General features: G+C 46.4%; 1 protein-coding gene across 2 annotated transcripts in view; it reads left to right on the top strand.

Annotated features, from left to right (window-relative positions):
- Positions 1-9166, top strand: part of CERK (ceramide kinase) — a 36771-nt gene extending 27605 nt beyond the window's left edge. For both annotated transcript variants that reach the window (XM_035127927.3, XM_035127926.3), the window contains 4 exons: positions 1307-1377; positions 3346-3554; positions 7491-7699; positions 8965-9166. In XM_035127927.3, the coding sequence (XP_034983818.1) occupies positions 1307-1377; positions 3346-3554; positions 7491-7699; positions 8965-9049 (574 nt within the window). In that variant the 3' untranslated portion in view covers positions 9050-9166. The remainder of the gene's footprint in view (positions 1-1306; positions 1378-3345; positions 3555-7490; positions 7700-8964) is intronic.
- The last annotated feature ends 12404 nt before the right edge of the window (positions 9167-21570 follow it).

The following is a 21570-nucleotide window of genomic DNA, read 5'->3' as shown; positions in this document are numbered from 1 at the left end:
CTCAAAACGGAAGTGTGGCACTCAAATTGGAAGCGTCGCACTCAAAACAGAGCATGTTTGGCTTCCGAAAAAAGTTCACAAACCAGAACACTTACTTTCAGGTTTGCAGTGTTTGGGTTCCAAGTTGTTTGAGAACCAAGGCGTTTGAGAACCAAGGTACCGCTGTATAAAGACAAGGAAAGGTTTCTTACCATCCTTTTTTATTTCATTATTTACAGAGAAAGGCTATAGAACCCAGCCTCTTAGATAATGACATTGTCCCAAGTGAATCTCCACCCCCCCCATCTCTCCCACTTCCTCATTCATCACTTCTATGAGTGCTGCTACGTGGCCTCTGTCTTCAAGTTCTTTGCTCTCCTACATTTAAGGCTTGCCAGGTTCTGGGAGATGGTGGGTCTGGAGTGTTTTCTAATGACACCATGTCAGCTGGATGTTGTCCTGGCTCTCCCATGATTTCCCAGCTTTTCCCCTCATCTGCCTCTGAGATGTGACCTCCCTCCAACCCATGTTTGCATGCACAATGTTGATGCCCACACCAGCCAGAGCAGAAGGTGGAGGGAAGAAAAAAATGTCTTTTTGCTTGCTATGCCTGCTCCTCGCAGCAACGATTCCTGGGATCGTTGCTGTCACATGATGGTAGCAGAGCTCGCTCAGGATCCAGAAGATCTCTTGCGGGCCAACTCCATCTTTTCTCATCAAAACCCCCTGTTGGGAGGTGTTTTATTTTTGCAGGCTACTGCTGGCAGTAGCCCCTGCCCACAGTAGGAGCAGGAGCATTGGGGTGCTCTGCGGCACGGTTGGGACACCCTGAGGTCATCCAAATGCCCCTCTAGCACAACGGATCGTTTTCGGTGTCAGTTCACTGTGAAAGTCAACAAGAGAAAAGCAGTAACGAGAGTCAACAGCTTTCTTTAACTCTTCAGAACCTGCAATGCTTTGGCTGCCTACTGTTTCCGGGTTTTGTTTTGTTTTAAAGAACCATTAAGAAAAAGGATAGCAGTGCAGGGCTTCAGCTCAGATATTTTGAAGCACGTGAGAACTATTCCAAAGAGAGGCAATAAATTTCTCCCAACAAAAATCTCAAAAAATTGGAAAACGTAGCTTCAGAACTCAAGATAACCCTGGCGCAGAATTCACAGATGCTGCTCCAGAGGTTAGCTTGCTTCTCATTTAAATGGCATATAAAATGATGCTTACGACACAGCCTGACATACTGCAGACAATCTGGCTAAAGAAATGAAACATTAATGCCCGGTTCAGGCTGCAGAGGGGAAAAACGAGGCTCACTCTTCTTCTTCTTCTCCAGGTGCCACATTTGCAAGCAGAGTAAACAACAGCTGGAGATGGAGCAGAAGAAGAATGGGGGAGAGATTAAAGGTAATTTTATACTGTATGGAAGACCAGAGCCGGATGGTTAGCAGATTTGTTCATTTGGCCTCTTAATGCACCGGGTGATGTAGCCACAAATGCTAGGGCAAATTTGGATGATTAGAGAAACTGAATTAAACCAGAAGCCCAGGAGAGACTCAGATGGGCTTTTTTCAGACCACGTCGGCTTTCTTCAAAATGATGCTTTTTTGCTTGTCATCCTTTATGGATTGTTTGGTATGAATGATGGCGGTTGTGATGGAAGCTACAGGGCCCTGCAGACTAAATCTGCATTTCATATGTGAGTGCTTTTCTTTCTTCTTGTTTGCAAATCTCCACTGAAGTGTCCAACTTAGAATGGGTTCTGGGAAACGGATGGTCTTGAATGTTTTCTAATGACACCGTGTCAGCCGGGTGTTGTCCTGGCTCCCCCATGATTTCACCTAGGATGCCAGTTGTAGTTGTTTGAAATCAAGGACTGAAGTCATGACTAACTTGCTCCATTGGTTTTTATAGGAGCAAATTGCAGATTATTATTACTATTTATTTATTGAATTTATTTACTGCCGTATACCTGGAGGTCTTAGGGTGGTTCACAAATAAGATCAGCATAAAAACCACAATATATATAATCAAAATAAAAACAACCCAGTAACACACACACACACCAAAAAAGAGCCACATTTTTAAAGGGCATAGGATGTCAATCAGATCAACCAAAGGCCCAGTTAAAAAGGAACGTTTAGCATGGTACCTAAAGGTGTTTAATGAAGGCGCCAGGTGAATCTCCCAGGGGAGGGCATTCCACAGATGGGGAGCCACTGCAGAGAAGGCCCTGTTCTCGTGGTGCCACCCTCCGAACCCCTCTAGGAGGGGGCACACAAAGGAGGGCCTCAGAAGATCTCAGGGTCTGGGTAGGTTCATATGGAAAGAGGCGGTCCTTGAGGTACTGCGGTCCTGGGCCATTTAAGGCTTTATAGGTCCAAACCAGCACTTTGAATTGGGCCCAGAAACTAATTGGTAGGCAGTGCAGTCGGACCAGGATCGGTGTATAGCATAGACAACAGTAGTTAAGCTATCCCTGTCCAGATAGGGGCGTAGCTGGGCCACCAGCCAAAGCTGATGGAAGGCCCTCTGGGCCACTGAGGCCACCTGAGCCTTGAGTGACAGCAGAGGATCCACAAGTACCCCCTAGCTACAAACCTGCTCCTTCAGAGGAAGTGTAACCCCATCCAGAGCAGGCGATCTCCCACCCATCCGGTCTAGGGAACCACCCCCTAACAGTGCCTTGGTCTTATCTAGATTGAGCTTCAGTTTGTTGGCTCTCATCCAGTCCATTACCGAGGCATCCAGCTTAGTCTGGATGCAACCCAACATGTTCATTTTAAAGTACAGCCACAGACATACTAGAAGAGGATACCCACAACCCCTGTTGTTCTAGCATCATAAAACCGACCTTCTGTATTCAAGTAGAGTTGCCCTTTTTACCATGCAAAAAAGATGTTGCAACAATTCAGCTTTTGGATTGACCCATAATGCAGAAATAAGGAAAGACCATTGCAAAATATATATTCTTAATTACTGAAAAAACTTGAGCTTATTTTTGTAGAAAGAGCAGGTACGGTTTAAACGGGAAGCCGCTACCAGAAAGAAATGGCTCCGCCTTCTCTTGCCTCTGGCCCCGTAACTTTTCTTCTAGAGCAATTCAGTCTATAGGTAACGAGAGCAAATCAGGTGCCAAACAGCTATAAAAGTGCTATAAAAAGCATTCCGACAACCGGTATTTGGAAATGTGCAGTGTTTTTAACATGGGTAGCTTGCTAACGAAAGAACGTGTCATAAAATGTGCTATGGTTTATTGTTGCACACGTAAGAGAATCGGCGATGCCATAAGACAACTTTAGAAATCCAAATCATCGTGTTTGTTGCTCCCGTCCCACTGCCTCTATGCTAAATCTACCTGTTTGCGTTTTTAAGGGGATGACGAAGGAGAATGGAAGGTCATCAGAGGAAAGTTTCTGGCCATCAACACCACAAATATAAGTTGTGCCTGCCCTCGGAGTCCAAAAGGCCTTTCACCAGCTGCTCACTTGGCAGACGGCTCGGCAGACCTCATTCTGGTCCGCAAATGCTCCCGATTCAATTTCCTAAGGTACCTCATCAGGCATAGGAACCAGGATGACCAGGTGTGTATCTGCTGTGGCAGACTGAAAGTGTTGGAATGGGGGGGGGGTGACGTTCAACACTGATCCATGCTCACATTACGAAAACACAAATGTAGATTGGGCATAATTTGAAAGAAGCTCCAATAGCAGCCTATGGGTTGTTGGGGTTTTTTATTTGGGGGTGGGGGGGGAAGCACCAAGGATGTTGATGCCTATGGCGTTAAAACCCTTTCCGGCAAAAGTGGAGTTGCCAGCTGCTCACCTGAATTGCATTTCTGTGCCGCTAATTGGCCTGTGGCAAGGGGGAAAGTTTGGCAGGTGGAATTTCTTGTGCTGCGTTAGGAATCTCAAAAGTAGTGACGGTGGGAGCCAAATGCTTTTATTGATGTTGACTGCACTATTGGCAGAAGCTGGCCAGAGGAGAGAGCTGGCCAGATTTCCACTGCCGTATGAAATTCACCTTTCCCAGCAAGGAGCAAGCGGCCAAAGGGGTCACAGGTCCTACCTGAGGAAGCTGTGGTCCTTTGTATGTTGTCGGATTCTTGGCCATGCTAGCTGGGAGTCAGAAATCCAGCATCTGGCCTGAACTGCTCATTCCTCAGGCTCAGGGGCCTGAGCTTGCGGACCAGCTTGACTGCCCACCTGCTTGGCTCGCCTACCTTGGCTCAGATCCCTGTCTGGACAGTACATGTTTGCTGCAGCCTCCCAGCCCTGACAGTTCTTCTCTCCTTGCACTGACGCATATTGAACCACCTTGGTTTTTCTTTTTCTACAGCCGACAAATGAGTTTCAGAATCCACACACCCCCTCCCACAAAATTATTATTATTATGTTTCCGCTTTTTAAAAAGGCCAGATTCAAAACTGGTTGATAACATTGAAGGAAGGCAGCTACTTATAAATAAGGCAGTTATTTGTTTCTCCCATGCTCTGTACTTTAGGTATGATATATACTCCTTAGGGCAGGAGCCTGTTCTTGTTTTACTTAGCGTAAATCTGCAAAGTGCCACCACCATTTATGGCACTCTGTAAATAATGATCTCGGCTCCCAGTGTTCCATTAGACTCCAAGAAACAGAACCCCCCCCCCCGAGCTGTACAATTGAAGGGATGGGTCTATTGATTTGATTGAAGGGATGGGTCTATTGATTTGATTTTTATTTGATTTATTATATTTCTACACTGCTTTTCATTCCCAAAGCGGTTTACAAGCAACAGATAACAAGAACAGAAAATCACAGGTAAAGGATTCCTGGACGGTTAAGTCCAGTCAAATCAGACTTTTGGGTTGCGGCTCTCATCTCACTTTCAGGCTGAGGGAGCTGGCGTTTGTCCGCAGACAGCTTTCTGGGTCATGTGGCCAGCAGGTCTAAACCGCTTCTGGCGCAATGGGACACTGTGACAAGTGCCAGAGCGCATGAAAATGCTGTTTACCTTCCCGAACATCACAAACACAGTATCAATCATATAGAGCAATCAACAATTCACCAGAAAAACAATTACAGTATATAAAACACTGTTAACAAAGCAGCAACAAAAAAATATAAGCTGAGCATCCCAATTGCAGCAAAAGTCATATTATATGATTCACAAACCAATACAGCATTTATAGGGACGTGGGTAGCACTGTGGTCTAAACTACTGAGCCTCTTGAGCTTGCCGATTGGAAGGTTGGCAGTTCAAATCTGCATGACAGTTGTGAGTTCCCATTTCTCTGTTCCAGCTCCTGCCAACCTAGCAGTTCGAAAGCACACCAGTGCAAGTAGATAAATAGGTATCGCTGTGGCAGGAAGGTATACGATGTTTTCGTGCGCTCTGGTTTCCGTCACGGTGTCCCGTTGCACCAGAAGTTGTTTAGTCATGCTGGCCACACGACCCAGAAAACTCTGTGGACAAACGCCGTCTCCCTTGGCCTGAAAGCGAGATGAGCGCCACAACCCCATAGTCGCCTTTAACTGCACCTAACCATCCAGGGGTCCTTTACCTTACAGGATTTATAATCTATGGAACAATATAAAATATTGTATGGAACAATAAACTAAGCCCTGTAAAGTGTTTGCTTGCAGTCTCCACAGGCAGACACAGACTTGATCCTCAGTGGCAGAGATCACCAGGGCTAGAGATCGAGTTTAGCACCTGACCCAGTGGCGTCCCCGAATACACTGTTCTCGTGGGTTGGTTCTCCCTAAGTGAGCAGCTGACATTTGTTCCTAGCCAGGGGAAGCAGCACACTGCATTTCAGGGATGGGTAGTGTGGAAGTGGGGGCACAGCGTCCCCCCCCACAGCTTTCACCACAAAGTGGATGGCAGCAACATCCCCTTTTAACTTTCTAAAGGCAGCTCCAGGACTGCAGGAAAGGAGGCGATATGTTCCCACCCCACCGCAAAGTCCAAAGCTGGGTTAGAAACTCGGAGAAGGGAATGCCAGATGGGAGGAAAGATCCCCTCACTTCCTTCTCAGAGTAGGTTGGTCATATTTGGTTTGGCGGTGAGGATAGCGGATCAGGACCAAGCTTTGAGAAATGTTAGCTCAACTTGCCTGGCATCTCATCATGCTGAAAATGTTTCTATTCCATCAGTCTTCTGCAGACAATTAAGAACACATATTTCCACCACAGTTTGCTGATTTTCGATGTTGACTTTTCCATATGGTTTTCTTTGTCTGGGTTTTATGTACAATCCTGATATTCTTTTAAAATAAACGGAGGTATATAAATGCTTTGTTATGAATCAATTTGATTCATTTCGTACATTATAGCTAAGAATAGGTGAAGATGCACCTATTGAATATCAAGGAACAAAAGTTTACAGTGCCTCTCCCTGAGCATGTCATAGGAGCCACTCAAAAGCCATTCTAGGAAATGACCAATCCAAAAGTATTGAGGAAACAGCTATACATTTTGCAATGTGCATTCTGTTAACTTTGCCGAGGGTCACTCTCTTTTAGTGTGGGCAAGTCTCAGTATTTCACACTCAGTTTTCCACCTGTAAAATGGGAATAATTCTGACCTGCCTTACGGGATTTTTGAGGAGGACCCAGATCCAAGTTTGTTTGTAAATGACATCCAGCTGGTTCAATGTTGCCCAGGTGAACACTGATGGATAATAATAATAATAATAATAATAATAATAATAATAATAATAATATTCTACCCCGCCCATTTTGCTGGGTTTCCCCAGCCATTCCAATAGAATTTTAAAAATACAATAAAACATCAAACCTTAAAAGCTTCCCTAAACAGGGCTGCCTTCAGATGTCTCCTAAAAGTCTGGTAGATGTTTTTCTCTTTGACATCTGGTGGGAGGGTGTTCCACAGGGCAGGAGCCACTACCAAGAAGGCCCTCTGCCTGGTTCCCTGTAACTTGGCTTCTCGCAGCTAGAGAACTGCCAGAAGGCCCTTGGCGCTGGACCTCAGTGTCCAGGCAGAACAATGGCGGTGGAGACGCTCGTTCAGGTATACTGGACTGAGGCCGTTTAGGGCTTTACAGGTCAGCACCAACACTTTGAATTGTGCTCGGAAATGTACTGTGAGCCAATGTAGTTTGTCTGGGTTTGAACTCAGCACTAACTGTGGTTAACTATGGAATCAAAAGCTTCTATCCTTCTGCTTGAGGCCATACTAAATGAGGAAAGGGGACTTATGAGCAGCTCCCCGCAAGGTACATTCACAAATTGCTATATCATGGTCTGTAACTTCGCTTCTCGCAGTGAGGGAACCGCCGAGAAGGCCATCGGCGCTGGACCTCAGTGTCCGGGTTGCACAATGGGGGTGAGCAGAATTGTCAGAATCCAATGCAGATTTAGATGTGCTGAAGCCATTTGAAATCCGTGACCTGCATCTTTCCTTATACTGAACTCTGGCTTGCTTTGAATATGCAATAGCAAGAACTAACAGAAGCAGTTTGCTGAGTTTTAAGTCAATAAACGCCACAGGTTGCCTCTTCTCCCTTCTCTGCAGTTTGACTTCAGCTTTGTGGAGGTTTATCGGATCAAGAAGTTTCAGTTCACAGTGAAACATTTAGAGGACAGTGACTGCGATACCAGTAAAATGCAGAAGAATCGCTTTGGCCATTTCTGCAGAGACCACCCTGCTTGCTGTTGCGTTCCTCGCAGCAGCACCTGGAACTGCGACGGAGAAACACTGGATTGTTCAACAATTAAAGTCATGTGAGCATCTCCCTTTCCGGGGGAAAAAGGGACCTGTGCTTTAAAAGCTGCAACAGTTTCACTCGCTTCTTAATCGATGGGAGCTGCAAAATTAAAAATGGCTCCACAGCAGATAGAAATCTGTTATTTGGCGTGCACACGAAGCCGTACACCCTGAATGGGAAGTCTTGAAAATGCTTGAATTTTCAGACCTACAGTACCTCTGTGCTGAATAGCAACTTCCGGTGTCGGGGGGAAGGCAGAGTTGCAGTTCATTGGCACATACCTGCCAAGTTCCTGTGGGTGAAATAAGGGACGGACCGGAAGTAGCGCTGCTGCCATTTTGGAACTGGGCGGAGCATGCTCAGAAGCGACTTTTGATGCTGCTTTGCCCAGTTCCAAAATGGCCACCACGCCAGAAGTCGCACTGCAGCCATTTTGGAACTGGGCAGAGCTGCATCAAAAGTCGCTTCTGAGCATGCTCCGCCCAGTTCCAAAATGGCCGCCATGCCAGAATAAACCAGGGGAAAACAAAAAAATCTGTTTTTTCAGCTGGGAACAGCTAGAAAAACGGGGGTTTCCCGGGGAATACGGGAGACTTGGCAGCTATGCATTGGCACCACAATGAAGGAGGAGGAAGTTAAAGCTCGCTTCTCACAGTCTTTATCCTCATTCAGAGGACCCAGCAGCTGCTTTTACTGTTTCAAAACGGTACATGCAACCCCCAGCTGCATGTTTAGCATCACACGTAGTTTGGCCCTATGTCTTGAGGAGTATAAAGGCTAGTTGAGGGGATGTTCAGTTAATGAGTCCTGACATACGTTTGTGTGAACTGCCCCCAAATTTGGCTGGACTGTGGCCAAAATGTTTTGTTTTCTTACTATATTCTTTTATATTTGTTTTCTTACTATATTCTTTCGTATGTCTGCGGAAATCTGTAAGTGGTTTGTAATTCCCGCGGAAGAAATATAATGCAACATTCCACATTCTACTAATAGTACTCATAAGAGCAGCCATAATAATGCCACATTTTAAGTGACATAATTAAATATCTCTGGGGGGGGGGGGGAATCCACAACAGCAATGCTCATTTATTCCCTGCCTCTCATCTAGGGAACACAAGCTCTTCACCACCAATATGACAAGGCAACCATGACTTTCTCTGGGGTGCCGTTGTGAAGAACCAGTTCCCCTAGAATAGCAAAGGGGTTTGCTCCTTCTGATGACTGGCCTAGTTCACAGTTAATACACCTGCATTTATTCCGCCCTTTTCTTCCATCTTGCAGGGTCCACTGCCAGCTCATCAAACTGTTTGCAAGAGGAATAGAGAAGAACTCCACACTCGAAGCTATTCAGAGGCAGATCTGCTGAGCGAGTTAACCGGAGCCCGTTCTCCATAAAACAAAATGAAAAGCAAGCAACGGAAGGCAGCTAACTGCCTGGACAAACAAACGTTTCAGGCACGCCAATAAACGTTTTAAAGCCGAAGGCGTTTTTGTGGTAAAGAATCAATTTTGGTAATATGACTTCTCTGCGAACGCCTTCAAAGATTTTAGACTTCATGCACCTCAGGCTACTGTTTTGTGAAGAAAGTGAGGCGGTGTACACAGCACCTCAAGCAGAGGCGCCAACTTGCGCCCAAGATTGAGGGGGCCCAGTGTGCTTGTGACATCATGCGTGCATGCGACATCACATCGTTGGGAGGAGGCTGAGTGTGGAGCCCAACAGGGTGCAGCTTCAGTGACTGGCGGCTCCTCCTCTCTTGTAGAGAAGTGGAGCTGGCCACTGAAGACGTGCCACTCTCAGCTCCATGCTCAACCTCCTTCGCCTCCCCACAGATATTTTTTGGGGGGTGAAGAAACCTTTGCCCCACATAGTTGGCGCCAGGGACCTCAAACCAGCTTCCCCCTGATTTGAAAACACAAGCCAAGGTTAAGCTGAGGTGCGTCCACTTCCGACAGCTGTTGCACACATGCCATACCTGCCAAGTTGCTGTCAGAGAAATAAGGGATCGGGCGGAAATAGCAGACCGGAAGTAGCGCTGCCGCCATTTTGGAACTGGGCGGAGCATGCTCAGAAGTGACTTTTGATGCTGCTTTGCCCAGTTCCAAAATGGCCGCTGCGCCAGAAGTCGCACTGCAGCCATTTTGGAACTGGGCAAAGCAGCATCAAAAGTCGCTTCTGAGCATGCTCCGCCCAGTTCCAAAATGGCCGCCGCGCCAGAATAAACCGGGGAAAAACAAAAAGATCTGTTTTTTCGGCTGAGAACAGCTGGAAAAATGGGGTTTTCCGGGGAATACGGGATACTTTGCAGCTATGCTGGAGACTCGAGTTTGGAAAACACTGGAACAGCTGGAAAAACGGGGATTTCCCGGGGAAAACGGGAGACTTGGCAGCTATGGCACATGCCGGCAGCTTCCTCGACTAGGAGTTTGAGGGGGCTGCAGGTGTGGGGACTCAAACCAGGAAATGGGTGCCCCAAACCCCTCTCTGGTCCGTACATCAAATGCAAATGTGACAGCAGGGACAAATGACCGCACTGCATTTTAAGCCGCTATGCGTACATAGACTTGAGTATTTAATACAGATCTGGGTGACCGTAGCTGGTCGGAGGCCCCAAGGCGGGAGTCCTGCTAGAATAAAGTTACTCAACTCAAATAAAAAAAGCAGCCGGGTCCCTAGCAGGGTCCCTTGGCCAGCTTAGATCTCCGAGGCTTGGGGCAAGTGTATCTGGCTGAGGCAAAACTGCATGGGCCTGGAAGGAGCAAATGGCTTGCATTTTCATGCTTTGTTTTCGCCCTTCCTCCTGTGACTATGCTCCAATAACAACAAGGCACGGAGGCCTGCGGCAGCGATTCAGCCTTATTAGCTTACTGCCACCACCACCACTCCAAAGATATCAGACTGCTAAGGGGCTGGTATCATGCATCTCCATGCTGGCCAGAAAGGCATAGTCGTTTATTTTGTAGCCAGCATGAAAATACAGCATGTCACCCACTTAGCAGGCTAGTGTTAAAGGAGGAAAGGATCCTTCTAGGAAGTGGAAGACAGAGCGATGCATCCTCCTCTCTGCCAGACCACTGCATTTTCAAGCTAGCTATGTATGAAGCAATTTACCTTCCCTTGTATAGAAATCAAGTGGACCAGCAGAGGAGGAGCAGCGATTGTTCCTCCTGCAGCAAGCTAACTCACTCGCAATGGGAGTTCCTTGTTGCTTATAGCTGCCAGGCAATGGAGCGGGTTGGCTTAGGCAGCCACCGTCGCCTCTTACCAGCTGCTGCCAGTTTAGTGAGCGCCACCCTTCTGCCCACAGCAGGACCCCCATCAACAGCACCAGCAGGTCTTCCCAGGGGCACAGCTAAGCTCTTGCAGACTAGCTCCAGGCTGGCATAGCAATCTGCCTGCCTCCAACCCAGCTGCCCCAGGACTGCAGATATGGCAGTACCCCTTCCGCTCCATAAAGTCCCACTGGGCTGCCAGGGGGAAGCTAGGACCGTTCCCAAAGCTGCATTAAATTCAGTTGGGGGGTTTAGCAGTGACTTGGGCAGGATGTCGTTTTTGCACCCCTGGTGCCCTTGTGCAAATAATGTCCATCTTAGGAGCTGCTCAAAACCGAAGGGCGTGAGTGTGTGTCAAAACGACCAGCCGAATTACGATTGCTTTGTAGCTGGCGTGTTGATTTAAAGACTCCCGAGTATCAAAGTTCTCAGGCCGTCACCCACTCCAATTCTTTCCCTCCCCAAATTATAACTGAAACCCCTTTTTGTTGCGTGAGCGGAGCCATGCCTGCAACTTATCAATGCAATTCAAACGCACACGCCTGGCTTCAAAGCAATAGGGTGTTGCGTAGAACACCGTTGCGTACAAAAGCATACTGTGATTCCCTTCTGTACATCTCTTGGAGGGAATAAAGGATTGTCTGAAAGGGTTGTATGGCCAGACAAGCTGTTCCACAGGGCCTGGGAGATGCAGAAAAGAGACAACGTGGAAGACACAAGACACCAGCAGATTGTCCGTTTGTAAAATGTGCTTTAAATGAAAACAAAATAGCTTGGGTCTTCATTTTCTTTCCATGAATGCAACAGAGTTTGTCCACATAGAACATGGTTTTCCTTTCTCTGCAGCCCCTGGAGGCTGGGTGACCCTTGGGATTGGTAGAGGAATTGGTGTAGTGGACTGTGGGTCGAAGGGAGAAATGTCTCCCCCCCCCCCTTACATGATCAGAGGAACAACTTCAGATCATGGCCAACGACTCCTTAGAACCATCAAATTCTAGAGTTGGAAAGGATCATCTAGTCTATGCCTGTAGTCCAGGAATACGCAGCTGCCTCATATGAGGATCGAACCTGCAACCTTGGCGTTGCCAGCACCACGCTCTAACGCTCTAGCCAGTTTGCACAATCAGAACAATCAAGTGAAGTAATCGTTCTTTGATGTAGCTTGGTTTTTTTAAAAAAACTGCTTAGACCTATACTGCTGCCACTGAACCAAATTTGCTGGGTTTGTTTTTAATTGTTTGGTTTTTGGACTGGTTCTATAATTATTGTTAAACTGCTTCGGAATCCCAGTAAATGACTGGCAGCCTACAAATACTTTATAAATATCAACCGTTTCAGATCGTTGGTAGGTTAGCAGGAGGTCTTCAGTGTCGCCGTGGGGAAGGGGGACATGTTTGCAGGCTCTTGTGCTAAGGTGGGTCTGAACGACTTGTGAACCTTCCCAGCTGAACGCAACATGCCAGCCTTAGAATGGTAGAGTCGGAAGGGGCCCAAGGCTCGTCCAGCCCCAGCCCCTGCAATGCTGGGATCCTGCCCACAACCATTCCTGGGTAGGCTCATCCCATCAGTCTTCTGGCTAACAACCAATTACATTGACCTATTGCACGACTGGGAGTTGAAGGGCAAGCCATTGTGAGAGATCATCACTGTTCCAAAGAACAGGTAATGTAGAGCAGGGTTGCCACCTCCCGTGGGCCAAGTTTGGAGCCCCTGCCAGGTGTCATTGGTGGCATCAGATGACTCATACCTGATGCCATTTATGACATAAGGGGGAGGGTTAGCTGGATGTGGCTTGGCCAAAGCGGTCTTGCAGGTCAAATGGGGTCAGGCCAGAAATGGTCCACAGGCTAGAGCATGGGCCAATCGCCTTCTAAATCTGGCCTATGGACGGTCCGAGAATCAGCATGTTTTTACATGGATAGAACGTGTCCTTTTATTTAAAATGCATCTCTGGGTTATTTGTGGGGGCTGCCTGGTGTTTTTACATGAGTAGAATGTGTCCTTTTATTTAAAATGCATCTCTGGGTTATTTGTGGGGCAATAGGAATTAGTTCATTTCCCCAAAAAAATATAGTCCGGCCCCCCACTAGGTCTGAGGGGCAGTGGACCGGCCCCCTGCTGAAAAGGTTTGCTGATTCCTGGGCTAGAGGATCCTCACCACTGGTGTCGAATAAACGCAGCGTTGCGAAAGTGACGGCTGAGAATTACAAAACCCAGCTCAGTCCCTGCAAGTTAGGCTAAAAATTCAACATCTTGAGAATCAAGTGTGTTGCTTCCAACTGCTGTATATCTGAGTAGCTTCATATGTTAACAAAAGCACAGTCCTCGCTTAATGGGGTGCATTCCATGTTGGGAAGAGAGACCTCTAGCTGGTGATCCTATGCACGCTTCCTTGGGATTAAGCCCCACTGGATACGTTGGGGGTCGCTGCCTAGTAAGGGGGCAAAGGGTGGGTTGCATCTGATGGAGTTAAAAAACTAGAATGCTGCAACATGACCATTGTTGGTGGGGGACAACGACTCCATGTTAGCTTGCGGGGTTTTGTTTTTTCTTTATATCAATCTTGCTGGTTTCAGGATTGAAAAGCAACGGTTTGTTCTTGAGTGATGGAAAGAAACTCTTCTCAAAATAAACAGCTGTTGTGGCAGACATTGTGCATGGTTTTCTCTTTGGTGTTTAAGTTTCTCTATTAAGGTGATGGACAGCTTTTCCCCAGAATTCTCTCCCAGCCCAGTGATGCTGTTGCTGTTGTTATATTACAAACCTTAAGAAAGGGGCGGGGGGGGGGAAACACCCAAACATTATAAAGCAAATACTTACTACCATTCCAAAAATGAACACGAAAGCCAAATGGCAGTGGAGACATACCTGAACAAAAGAAGTAGGAAAGAAAAGGAGATTGTATCACAAATAATTTATGTATTTCCATTAGTTAACACAAAAAAACAGAGTGAGATAAAACAGAGTTTCTAGAATTTATCTGATATTTTGATTCATATAAAATTAATTCTCATATTGCTCAGATATTATGTTGAGATTTGTTCTTCAGTATTTTATGAACTTATACATTTCTTTGAGCATTTAGTGCACATTCCCGTAACCTTTTTTCACACATGATCTTATGTATATGCACCCTGTGTCAAACAAATTCATGCATGCGAATTTCCTTTTTCCAGCGCTTAGCAACTCATATAATGAGTTGCCACTAAATCATTTCTCAATATCTTTGGGATTATTATTTTGCCCAGTCTAAAAAAGAAAAAGAAAAAACCCAGAGGATCTAATTTTAATTCAGAAGTGTGGATTCCTTCATTTATTTTATTGATTTAGATATTGCCCCAAAGTATCTCTTTATATTTACATTCCCACCAAATGTGTCCAAAACTCTTGTCCACTGGAATAGTGCACTGTGACTGTTGCCTTCTGCCCTACTTCAGACAGATAGACAGACATGTATATGGTCGAATGTAACTTTGGCAGGTAGCGTGTGACTCCCCTTTCCAGGCTGGGCTAGAGTACTGTAAATAAACAATCTTTATTTAAATATCGTGTGAAGTATACAACTCTCAGCCCATTTGCTGGTTTTCTCTGTTTATGTCTACTCAGTAACGGAAGTAAAGGTTTTAAGTATTGCCTAGGAACTGGAAGGATTCAAATCAGAAGAAAAATACATAAACGTCCATAATTTTGGAGTCTGCAGCATGGAATGATTTGAAGGCGTTGAAAGGCTCAGCCTGCAAAGTAAATTATAATTTCTACAGGGTGTACCAAACCTGCAGGACTTTGAGGTTAGCAAGTCAGCACTTAACAATTTTAGAGGAACATACGTTTTTTATTCATTAGACGTAGCAAGATATAATTTCTAGCTCCTGCATGTATGTATGTGTGGTGAAACCCTCAAATTTACACTCTGCGGGTTGAGGCCCTCACCTTTAAATATATATATGGAGCGTAGATAAGAAATCCCTGAGGTCCTGTCAGTGACAGAAAGCATACTATTTGCAAGCCGCGTCCTGAAATGTGAGCCGGCATTGTGTTACAGTAGCCTTATGTATTTTGCCAGTTTTTAGATATTACATCAAGTTGCATTTCCTTTCTGTTGCACTGTGCCTGGGCCAGAAGGGACGGATTCCTCAATTATAGGTGCAGAGTTGTCGACACACAACATGGTCGCCATGTAACTGCACAGAATTAATTTCACCTCCACAAGTTGGAGCTGTGAAGTCTACATATCGATCTGTACGCCCAGCCTCAGCCATTCGCACCTTGACCTAAGAAATGTCCTTGCTGCAGGAAAAAACGGGCAAGGCAAATGCAGGGCAAGGTTCTGTTTTGTATTTGATTGACCCTGGCATTCTCTAGGCCCTGCCTTAACAACTGAGCCCTTGCCACCTTAAAGATTAGCACATTTGTTGTGCGGTGCACCTCGCACAGAAGAGACCTTATTCCGTCGGATGCAGCCGCAGCCTAAGGGAACCCCAGCTGTGTCCAGAAAACCAGTACAGATCAAGGGTCCCCGTTGCTGTGCCAGCATAAATATATATCACGAGCCAGAGAGGTAAAAGTGGAGAGGAAGAGCAGATGAAAATGAATTGCTCTGCCATATTATATCTCCGTCACATTGCTTTTGAAAAGAGCCAGCCTCCAGCGAGAGGCTCGCACGAAGTCCCTGTTTTCATTGGAATAAAAGGCTGCGTGAAATAATATTTATTTATTTATTTATGCCCCGCCCATCTCACTGGGTTTCCCAAGCCACTCAGGTGGCTTCTAACAAAGATTAAAAATACATTAAAACAGGGGTGGCCAACTTCCAAGAGACAGCGATCTGCTCACAGAATTAAAAACTGGAAGTGATCTACCCTCCTTTTTGGGGTTCAGGTCAAAGTTGTTGAGCTTTTCTTTAAGAAGGAAAGCCCTGTTTTGTTGTTGAGCTTCTTTAGGGAAGAAAGCGATGTTGAGCTTTTTTATTTGGAAGGAAAGCCCTGTTTTTTGTGGTTCAGGTCATTTTAGGGGTGCGGGGCAAAGATGTTGAGCTTTTTTTAGGGCAGCCAAAGTTTTCTAGCTTCTTTGGGGGGAGCCACTGATCTACTGGTGATCTACCACAGACATCCAGTGATCTACCGGTAGATCACAATCTACCTGTTGCACATGCCTGCATTAAAACATCAGTCATTAAAAACTTCCCTAAACTGGGCTGCCTTCAGATGTCTTCTAAACGTCAGATAGTTGTTTATTTCTTTGACATCTGGTGGGAGGGCGTTCCACAGGGCGCCACCACCGAGAAGGCCCTCTGCCTCGTTCCTTGTAACCTCACTTCTCACAGTGAGGGAACCGCCAGAAGGCCCTCGGCACTGGACCTCAATGTCCGGGCAGAACGATGGGGGTGGAGACGCTCCTTCAGGTATGCTGGGCCGAGGCTGTTTAGGGCAGGCATCCCCAAACTGCGGCCCTCCAGATGTTTTGGCCTACAACTCCTATGATCCCTAGCTAACAGAACCAGTGGTCAGGGAAGATGGGAATTGTAGCCCAAAACATATGGAGGGCCGAAGTGTGGGGGTGCCTAGTTTAGGGCTTTCAAGGTTAGCACCAACACTTTGATTTGTGCCTGGAAACATACTGGGAGCCAATGTAGGTCTTTCAAGACCGGCGTTATGTGGTCTCAGCGGCTGCTCCCAGTCACCAGTCTAGCTGTCGCATTCTGGATTAGTTGTAGTTTCTGGGTCACCTTCAAAGGTAGCCCCACCTAGAGTGTGTTGCAGTAGTCCAAGGGGGAGATAACTGGAGCAGATACGATCAGTGTCAGGCAAACATCAATGAAAACAGCTAGCCCAACTGTTTAGGGGTGTATGTGCGGTGTTTACTTTAATTCTTTCCATTTCTTAATTACTCAATAGAGTCCTGCTGATTTAGACCAAAGGCTCTTCACATCCTGTTTCCAGCCAGAAGTTCAGAATCAGGGCGTGAAGATTCGGGGCCCTTTCCTGCTCCCAACCGATTGGTATTCAGTTGTGTACTCATCTTCCTCTAGGACACAGATGGAGAAGCCATAGGCCTCCAACGTCCACAATCCCTGACCCTTGGCAATGTTGGCTTAGGGCAGTGATGGCCAAACTTGGCCCTCCAGCTGTTTTTGGACTACAACTCCCATCATCCCTAGCTAACAGGACCGGTGGTCAGGGATGGTGGGAATTGTAGTCCCAAACAGCTGGAGGGCCATGATTGGCCATCACTGGCTTAGGGGGACTGATGGGAGTTGGTCCAACTCTCATTGAAATTCTACTCAATATTATCCAGAGCAGAACTCCGACGTATAGTTAGCAGAGTAAAAACGTAAACACGTTGCAGGATTCCCAAAATATAGACCAGAGGCAATTGTATTTCATCCAGCAGAGCTTTACTGCTACTGAAGGCAAATGAGCACAATGGTTCCAAATCCAATACATTCTGGATTGGCACTGTCCATAAGAAATCCAGTTGCGGCAGACTTAACTTAGACTTACAATAACTTATAATAAGTCTAAATCTTAACACTGTAGCATACTATGTACAGAACACCACACCAGAAGGGGGAGAGATAGAAAGAGAAAGTGAAAACCAGGCTCCTTCTGGCCCTACTTTTATAGTCAACATGGCCTTGACAGAAAGAGATAACAGAATCAGCTTAAGCCAGCTGTACTCAGCTTCTCCGAAGGAATAACCCAAATACCATGAAGCTTCTGCTTGTTTCTTTCACACCGAGAAGCTTCCAGAACCCTCTTGAATTAAGTCGAATAGGAGAGATCTCTACATATCAATCAGATCAATACTTTCTGCACTAAGAAATGCAAGCGGACACCAACAGCATCTGGAAAACCACTAGTCTAGAAAAACCCTGCTCTAGAAATGTTCAGTTTCATAGCTAATTTCCAAGTTTAGTCCTATCCTCCGTGTGTTTACTCCAGTATAAACCCACATAGGCTTGGTGCCAACATCTGACACCCTGGACAGCTGTCATGGCCCACTGCTGATGCCTGCCTTGCTCCCCTTCATTTTTTGGGTGCTAGACCACACTCAGCAGCTGGATCTAGCCAGCCATAGGAGGTCCCAGAGGAACCACATTTGCAACCCCTGCGGTCCTTTAACAGGAACAGTGTGCTTTTTTGTTTTGTTTTTTAACAAAAGTTGGTCAGCACCTGCCAAGTGGTAGCAAGATTCCAGGGGGGTCCAGACGCTCCCCCAGGGTCTGTGCTCCTTTGGAGAACGGAGGACGTGGCGGAGACTGTTGTAGCTTTAAGAAATATGATAGGATTCACCTATTTACACTTCCAGTCTGCATGGAGAGGGTCCAGATCTTACAGCATGGTCATCTCAAGAGGGGTTTGTTCCCCACAGCAGCACAGCACCTGCTGTCAAAGGCACCTCTCCCAACTTGCCTTCAGCCAGCCTGCCCAAAATGGATCTCTGTCTTTGTTCTCCCTTCTTGTTCCCAGCACACCTTGCCAAAAACATTCTTCCTGTGACGTCATGCCCAGTTACCCTGGCAAGCTTCCAAATTCCCAGCCTTTGTTCACACCCGGGGCGGGGGGGGGGGCTGGGGCTCCAGTTTTCTTGCATTGCCAATGGTCCTCAATGGCCCTGTCTTGTTTCTTAATGGTCTTAGCTTGGCCAGTTTATTTTGCCTTTGGCTAGCTTAGGAATTCCTCTGCAGCTTGCATTTCTCCCTTCACATCCCAAATAATCAAAACCCTAAAATATATTAATTTCTAGGGTTTGGGGGGGGGGGTCTAATTAGAAAACTGAATGTTTCCCTTCAGAATTCTAGATATTGCCTTGGTAAATCACAAGACTGATCAGTATTAAAAATAAAAGAAATGGCATTTATACTCATCAGCCCAAAAGTACACGGTAAGATTTCCCAGTAAATCCCAATATTCACCCAGTCGCTGATGTTTAACATAGCTTTTGGCTAGGCAGTTCAATAGCTCATGCAGAAATTAATAGAGATAAATGTGTTACGGAATCTACAGAGGCTGGTTTTGTCCTATGGCTCCCTCTGCTGCAAGTTCCTTTTTAAAAGATTTCATTTCATCAAACTCCCTTTTCGAGAACTCACAGCATGTGTGTGAAATTTCAGATAAGATGTAACACTTTTCTTTCTCTGAATCACTGCCATACCAGCCCAAGTGACTGTTATGTATTACTCTTTTGTTTCATGTAATAGCATCTCCAACCTGCCTTCTTGTACCCTGGCAGCATTAAGATAAATTCAACAATGTAAACAAGTTCTGATGGATGTAATCCCCACATATTCTGGATAACCCTGATGTTTCCCAGATCCCCGGCCGGGGACTGGAAGGGATAAACGCTCAATGACTAAGCCAAGGTCTCCCTACATCTGAAGTTTTAATAAAGTTGTGGCCAAATTTTAATCCCATAACATGTTGTCTTGAGTCATTATTCCACGTGGGTGTCGCCCAGGGTCGGGATGTCTCCACCTGTCCACGCAAAAATTATATACAAAAATGAGAAAGGAAAAGAGAGAGAAAGCTAGGTGTCAGCCTCATACTGGTTTGTACCTGCTCATTGTACCCCTGACCGTTAGGTCCAGTCGTGGACGAATCTGGGGTTGTGACGCTCATCTCGCTTTACTGGCCGAGGGAGCCGGCGTTTGTCTGCAGACAGTTTTTCTGGGTCACGCAGCCAGCATGACTAAGCCGCTTCTGGCAAAACCAGAGCAGTGCAAGGAAATGCCATTTACCTTCCTGCCGGAGCAGTACCTATTTATCTACTTGCACTTTGACGTGCTTTCGAACTGCTAGGTGGGCAGGAGCTGGGACCAAGCAACGGGAGCTCACCCCATCGCAGGGATTCAAACCGCCAACCTTCTGATCGGCAAACCCTAGGCTCAGTGGTTTAGACCACAGCGCCACCCACTCATTTATATAGAGAGATTTAAATTGAGAAATGATGGCTTCAATATATCTAGCGCTTCAATATATCTCACCACAGAGGTTTAGACTGTGAGTGAGTAGCCTGCTCTTGTTGTTGTTTAGTCGTGTCCGACTCTTCGTGACCCCATGGACATAGCTGCCAAGTTTTCCCTTTTCTCGCGAGGAAGCCTATTCAGCATAAGGGAAAAATCCCTTTAAAAAAGGGATAACTTGGCAGCTATGCCCATGGACCATAGCACGCCAGGCACTCCTGTCTTGCACTGCCTCCCGCAGTTTGGTAAAACTCATGTTTGTAGCTTCGAGAACACTGTCCAACCATCTCGTCCTCTGTCGTCCCCTTCTCCTAGTGCCCTCAATCTTTCCCAACATCAGGGTCTTTTCCAAGGATTCTTCTCTTCTCATGAGGTGGCCAAAGTATTGGAGCCTCAGCTTCACGATCTGTCCTTCCAATGAGCACTCAGGGCTGATTTCCTTAAGAATGGATAGGTTTGATCTTCTTGCAGTCCATGGGACTCTCAAGAGTCTCCTCCAGCACCATAATTCAAAAGCTCAGTCTGCTGTAAATGCAACAGGGAACTTCAAGCCCTTGCTCTTCCATCTCCAATGAGACTTGGGCCAGACAGTTCTTCAAATGGAGGACACCTTCAAACAGAGACCCATCCCCTGTAAAGTAGGAGACCTGGCCACACTACTCTTAGATAAAACTCCCTAAGAATGAGAGGGTGTCAAAAGAAGACCAGCCCCCTCCTGCCTCATGGCCCTCCGAGTTGGTGTAACCAGCCATTTGACCAGTTGGACAAACCACCCATCTAAAGTACTTCTGCCTTGTCCATCCAGCTCCCAGATTCAGTGGCACTACTCCCCTGATCAGCACCAAGCAGCCACAGTTTTAAATGGACCACCATGGCCCTGAATTAGCATTATGTTGGGTGCTCTGGGTAATTGTGGCGAATCTAAAAGGGCTGCATAGTGCCAGGGATATTTTCCAATAACTAGCGCTGCAGCCTCGGCAGCTGCCCATACGTATCACATGTTGACTAGATCTAGGGAAGTAATAGTACCACTGTATTCTGCTCTGGTCAGACCTCACCTGGAGTACTGTGTCCTGTTCTGGGCACCACAGTTCAAGAAGGATACTGACAAGCTGGAACGTGTCCAGAAGAGGGCAACCAAAATGGTCAAAGGCCTGGAAACGATGCCTTATGAGGAACGGCTTAGGGAGCTGGGTATGTTTAGCCTGGAGAAGAGAAGGTTAAGGGGTGATATGATAGCCATGTTCAAATATATGAAAGGATATCATATGGAGGAGGGAGAAAGATTGTTTTCTGCTGCTCCAGAGAAGCGGACACGGAGCAATGGATTCAAACTACAAGAAAGAAGATTCCACCTAAACATTAGGAAGAACTTCCTGACAGTAAGAGCTGTTCGGCAGTGGAATTTGCTACCAAGGAGTGTGGTGGAGTCTCCTTCTTTGGAGGTCTTTAAGCAGAGGCTTGACAGCCATATGTCAAGAATGCTTTGATGGTGTTTCCTGCTTGGCAGGGGGTTGAACTGGATGGCCCTTGTGGTCTCTTCCAACTCTATGATTCTATGATTCTATGACTCTGGTCGCTGCCTAGATGTGAGATTATGCTAGTGTAGGGGCATCGTGAATACCAGCATCCTTGGTTTCCAGCACGGAAAG

Source organism: Zootoca vivipara, chromosome 9 (assembly GCF_965207765.1).
Source record: "Zootoca vivipara chromosome 9, rZooViv2.hap1.1, whole genome shotgun sequence".
NCBI lineage: Eukaryota > Metazoa > Chordata > Lepidosauria > Squamata > Lacertidae > Zootoca > Zootoca vivipara.
The sequence above is the reverse complement of the archived record's forward strand: the minus strand, read 5'-3'. Positions and strand labels throughout refer to the sequence as shown.